This window comes from Chrysemys picta, chromosome 1, assembly GCF_011386835.1.
Source record: "Chrysemys picta bellii isolate R12L10 chromosome 1, ASM1138683v2, whole genome shotgun sequence".
NCBI classification, from domain to species: Eukaryota; Metazoa; Chordata; order Testudines; family Emydidae; genus Chrysemys; species Chrysemys picta.
The window spans coordinates 198,201,825-198,207,943 of NC_088791.1; the positions used below are offsets into that span (position 1 = coordinate 198,201,825).

Genomic DNA, 6,119 nt, shown 5'->3' on the forward strand with positions numbered 1-6,119 from the left:
CCCTAATAATGATACTGTATCAAATTGTCTTAAAAAGTCTCACTTTAGAAATTCTTACCATCTAATTGATCATATTCACGTCTTTGGTGGAGAGGAGGCTCCTCCCCAAGCTTCTTCCACGTTCTGGTTACTTTAAATACCAAAGAAACCATGGTAACTATCACTGAAATAGGAGTAGCATCTCTCACGTACATTACCTTTAGTCTTCCATCTTCGTCTGTGCACAAAAGGTGGGGACAGCCTTAGTTTAGGATATAGATAGAGGTTATGGAAAACTGGGAATTCAGTCAGATTTGAAAGACCATATTCCAGGCCTGACCCTGTAGTCTTCACTCTGAGTTTGGTGTTTTTCTGGAAGATTTGCCTGAATATGGATCAGTATTACTGAATTATTAGATACAGAGGGTCCATTCCTCAGGGGGTGTAAATTGGTGCAACTCCACTGAAGTAAATTGAATTGTGAATTTCCACCTGATGAGACTGTCCTGGAGACTCTGAAAAAAGCTTTTTGTCCTTGAGATTTTGTCATATCTCTATTCTGCTGGTCAGAAAAAGGGCTATAAGTTCCCCTCTCTGAACATACACTTAAGGGAGCCAAAGACAGCGAAAAAATAGCTCTCTTACTGGGGGAACAAATAACCCTTATGTTGTTTGGCAGAATAGGAAAATGATAGAATCTTAATGACAAAAAGTACTATTTGCATCCTCTGTATACATCACCTGGATAATAGCATAGCTGGGAGGAGCTCTCACATTAAGCCATTGGGCAAATCTCTTATCTGTGGCGTAATCAAGTAAATTATAAAGTGCATTTTGGTCACAGTAGAAATACTGGGCTTATGCAAGGTAACTTTTCAACAACCAAAATGTTTACAGGTCATCTATCATGAGAAGTGAGGTCTGCATTCTCAGTATCTTTATTCTAACAGATGGGGTTTTTAAAACCAAATTAAATATGGAGTTATGGAAAATGTATATGTCAGACTATCCCATAGATAGTCCAGTGGAAATTGACAGAGTATGGATTAAAAATAAGCATTTACAGGGGGGGAGGGGGAGGAAAGAAAAATACAGTAACCTGGACTTTGTTGCAAACAGCCAAATGCCAGTGTGCAGTAACCCCAAGAGAGAGAGAGGACTGTGGATATCCGGGAATCAATGCCGCGAATGCCAGACAAAGAAATGTTGTTTTGACGCAAGCATCAAAGGTGTTCCCTGGTGCTTCATTTCCTACTGAAAGCCAGGTAATGTATCTATGTGAAATACTCTTGGCTTCCAGTGTTCCCTCCCTACATCAGACTTTTGCTCTCTCTTAGAGATACTGACTACCAAAACGGCGACCATAGCATTTGTAGCTTCACCAATGAAAGTTCTCATGATCAAACCTTTCCTGAAGTAGAAACTCTCTCATGCCCAGTAATTAGAAGCATCATCAGGAAATTGTTATTAAATGGGCAGCCTCTGTCCCTTCTCAGTGAACCTCTCTCCCAAAATGTAGTTTCCCTTTTCAGGCCAGGAAACCCAGCAGGTCACCCTCCTAGAGTTACACTCTGCATCTCCTGGAACGTGGCACCAGAGATCGCTCTAATTACAAAGAGTTAATCCATTTTTAGAAATTGTTGAAGTTTATGTCATTAGTCATTAGTAATTGTCATTAGTTTATGACCTTGTCTTGTAACAACTTCTACTGATGTGTTTATAACCATAACACTAATCATGTTTGGAACATGCTGATAATATCTATTATTCATTTATTCATAGCATTTTATATGCCATTGCTAAATGAAAATGTAATATCAAGTATACCAGAATAATAAAGATCCAGTAGTCCAGCCATGGCAATTCAGCACACATAGTACAGAAAAACTCAGTCTTATCACTCCCTTCCTTTGTAGTGACTATTCCTAGCCAAGCATAACTTTATAAGCCAACACTGTTAGCTTCCTTCTTTAACAAAGAGTTCGTGGAAATCCTGTATCTTACGATAGCCCAAGGGATTTCAATATTGAGAAAGATGACTCCCAAGATTTGTCTTCAAGAATACCAGACTTATTGTGAGCCATGGCACCAGGTAAACTACTCTGAACAGGAACTTTCCTAGGAAAACTGGCAGGAAAAAGAAGCAGCAGAGCTCTCAAGCGTGCTGGATTTGGCATGACGTTTCACATTTCTGCTGAATCAGGAAGTGTGTTCCACTCCCAAGCACAGTCACAGCACTGCTACGTGAGTGGAAGGAGGGAGCTCAATACTTGTAGTTTAGTGGAAGGTGGATTACACTGGAATTGAGGAGAGCATGATTTCAACTCTCACCTCTACTGACTGCTATTGACAATTCTATGTACTGAAGCAATTGGAGCTGGGCATCCAACTCTCTTAGGCCCTTTTGAAAATCCCACTCTACAATATTATAGTTTGTCAGCTTTTACTGCAAGAACTGAGATTTCATTTCTCAATTTCTCAGTTTTTCAACTGGTAGGATGTTTAAATCTAGGCATTTCCATTTTTTAGAGAACAATGAAATTCAACTTCTGAAAGCATATGAGATAAATGCTAAAAGTTTGAATGAGCAGAGTACTGAAAACTAACCATGAACAGGTACAGGTGAATGTGCTATGGATGTAAAGGAAAGAAAGAACTGTGGTTATTCAGGCATTTCAGAAAAAGAATGCCAAACTAAGGGATGTTGTTTTGATTCAGAATACCCAGGTGTACCCTGGTGTTTCCATCCTCGGATAAAAAACGGTAACATACCTCTATGAAATGTGTATAATTATCCCATTGCTTGAATACATGAAACAAATGGTAATGGAGAGTGATGCTGTGTTCTCCCCGGCCTCTGTTATGCTTTGTGTGATGTTGGTCCCAAGAGATGAGAGAGACAAGGTGGATGAACCATAAACTCCCTAAACATTAAATCTCACCAAATGAGGGTCAATCCATCCTCATCATCATATCCACTCATTATACTCCACACCCGAACACAATCACTCTATGAACTTCATACCCTCATATCTCAATGTCTGTACTTTGACCCATCAACCTTTTACCCCCAATTGGGGATATTGCAGATTATGTATTCCTCATGCCACCTGATCTTAAACCAAACTTTGCACCCTCGATAATCTGTATGTTATTCCCTGATAACCAGAAACTTCTATCCTCAAACTCTGTTCACAATTTTTTTTTAACGTCATCTTAATAACATTTTAAGTCTTTCGTTTGACCAATTTCTGTTGGTGGAAGGCACAAGCTTTTGAGCAATACACAGCTCTTCTAGAGTTTTTGTGACAGTCTGAATGACTCTCTTCTGTACTGTGAGGATAGTATTATCTGCAGGCCACAGGCTTAAAAACGTAAGTGTCATTTAAGCCAAAATTTCAAAGTAGAGTGCCTAAGGTCAGACAGCTAAATCCACATTCAGAGCACTTAATAACCAGCCTGGTTCATAGAGATACTGAATACCCACAAACCAGTGTGAGCTGTGGATGTTCAGCCCCTCTTTAAAATAAAATAAAATAAAATACTAATGGTGATAAAAAAACCAAACCACTTATTTAGGTACCTAAATAGCAACACTTAAAGGACCCCCCCCCCCAACCCCTCCAACACTAAATGACTTAATTCTACAGATAGAAACTATGGTATAATATCCGAAATGAAAAGATATCTGATGCTATTGAAAGCAAATGGATAGTTGTGTGTGGGAGGTGGGGGTGGGGGCTCACAGGACTCTGTCCTTGGTCCCTTCTTCTTCACCCTCTACTTGTGATCTCTGGGTAACTATATCCACAAATATAAATTCAAGTCTATGCAGATATACCTCTCCGCTGCAGACCCGACTCCTTCTGTCCAAACTAAAATCTCAGCCTGTCTCTCTGACATCTCCTCACAGCTGTCTGTCAGGTCAAGCTGGCTAAAACAGAGTTCTTAATCTTCCCCCACCCTGAAACTCACTCCACTACATCTTTCCTCAATCACTGTGGACAATAGAATCATAGATACCGTCACCTTGCCTGTCATTCAGGACTATGACCTGAGCATCAGCTTTTACTCAGACCTCTCTCTAGAACTTACCAGGAGTTTTGCAGACTAAGCTAAACCATGTGGAATAAGAGTGTCACATGGGGAGTTTGTGTGGAATAGCTATTGTGCTTTACATTCACTCTTTAGTTTATTCTGCACTAACTTCTCTGTGTAGATGAGCCCTAAGTTTTGCCAATTCTTTCTGTATGATGTTGCTGATCCTATTCTTTTCTAAAACTAAAACTCTTGTCCAGGCTCTCACCTTGTGTCTCGATACTACAACATCCTTTTCTCAGGCCAGGACAAATGCACTCTTGCCCCACTCACAACCATTCCAAATACGGCTGCAAAGATTATTTTCCTAGCCCATTGCTTTGACCATGGCCTGCCTTCACATCCTTCCGCTGGCTCCCTCTTCATTGTCATATCAAATATAAGTTACTTATCTTCATTTTCTAGGCCTTTCATGGCCTATCATCTCTCATTCAGTATTCAAAGGTCAACTCGCACCTCTGATCAGCCCAGCCTCCATCTAATGCACCTTTGTGCTGTCTCCTGTGCAGCATTTCATACTTGGGAGGAGCTCCCTGTAAATGGTTGCAAAGCCAAATCACTTGTCTCCTTCAACTCCCTCCTTAAAATTCTCCTTTGATATGATAGCTACAAAAAACTTGACAATGGTTAGGCTGTTGGTGTGCTGAGACCACTGCCTATCATGCCGACCAATATTGTCTCATTGTTTCCTGTCTGTCTGTCTGTCTGCATCCATCTGTTGTATCTTTATACTGTTGTGTCTTATACTTCAATTGTAAGCTTTTTGGGGCAGGGACTGTCTTTTGTTCTAGGTTTGTACAGTGACTAGCACAGGGGCTTATAAGAAGCACACAGAATCTTTTTAAAGGGGATAAGGCAATGTACCGCATTTATTGAGAGTACAATTTGAGCATTAAAATCAGCATGTTTCCTCTCTCTCTCTCTCTCTCTCTCACACACACACACACACACACACACACACACACGGTTCTGCAGCTGGATTGTATAGTTACCAGTCCTTAGTGTTGCTCGGTCAGTTCCAGTGGCCAGCTGAAACTGCATACGAGGGAGGGGAGCTGGGCCTCTGTCGAACGCGTTCGAAGCTCTGATGTTGATGCAGAATGAACCCAAAGTCTCATGGCAATACACCCTTCTTTTATAGTGATAATTTCCCACACAAGTCTATGGACCTTGCTGTGTCACACCGGAGCTGTCAGTCACGAGGTATTCAAGGTTGCTTTAATTAGCATTATTTTGAGTTGTTACCAGGAGGATCTGCAGCTGTTTCTTATCTGTCCCTTTGGCTCAACTCCTTATCTTGTCCTTGGGGTGTATGACTTCACTTTAGGGTTGTCAATCTGCCATCCGGATGATGGAGTTGGTGCCTCTTTACTCCTCCACTCCCTTCTTGACTATCCGGCCCAGTTGTCCTTTCTCAGTTAAGTACTGTACATTTTTCACTCACACCAAACAGTAAATAAGGCAATTAAAGACATAAAATTTCTATCCTTCTAAGAACAAATGTTAACACAATCAGCAAAAAGTAAACTCAGAACAATTTCTTTTTACTAATTCAAGGCTACAATTTCTTCTCACGAATTCAAAGCTAGCAAAATGGAGTATAAAGCAAAATAAGCAAAACGGAGTACAATTTTATTTGAGACAATTTCTTCCCATTAGGCTTTTGCTTACACCATGACTGGGCCAGGGCCCACACAAATTTGGGCCGGAGCCCCCCAAATCCACAGGATGGGAGGGGGCAAGTCATTCCAGGCAGAGGGTGTGCTTCATGGGGGAGGGTTTGGGCATGGCTAGTACTGGGGCCAGAGACCGGAGCAGCAGCACACAGTGCTGGCAGGAGAGGGACACTGCCAGCTGGGCAGACGGACACCGAGCAGGGATGAAGAGCCGGACAGATCTTGAGCCCTGGAAGGGCCCCCCTCTGCCCCCTGGGCATGCCCCACAGCCTCATCTTCTGGTGCCTGCTGAGTGGTAAGGACTGGCAGAGACAGCCCTGTTCTAGCTACGCCACTGGCCTAGCACAATGGGGCCTGGTCATGACT

At 41.9% G+C, this 6,119-nt stretch overlaps 1 protein-coding gene across 1 annotated transcript in view; it reads right to left on the reverse strand.

Moving 5' to 3' along the window:
- The window catches only part of LOC135977353 (trefoil factor 2-like), a 42,971-nt gene extending 36,852 nt beyond the window's left edge, over window positions 1-6,119 (reverse strand). The window contains exon 1 of the mRNA XM_065577847.1: window positions 5,070-6,119. Within this exon, the coding sequence (XP_065433919.1) occupies window positions 5,070-5,118 (49 nt within the window). The 5' untranslated portion in view covers window positions 5,119-6,119. The remainder of the gene's footprint in view (window positions 1-5,069) is intronic.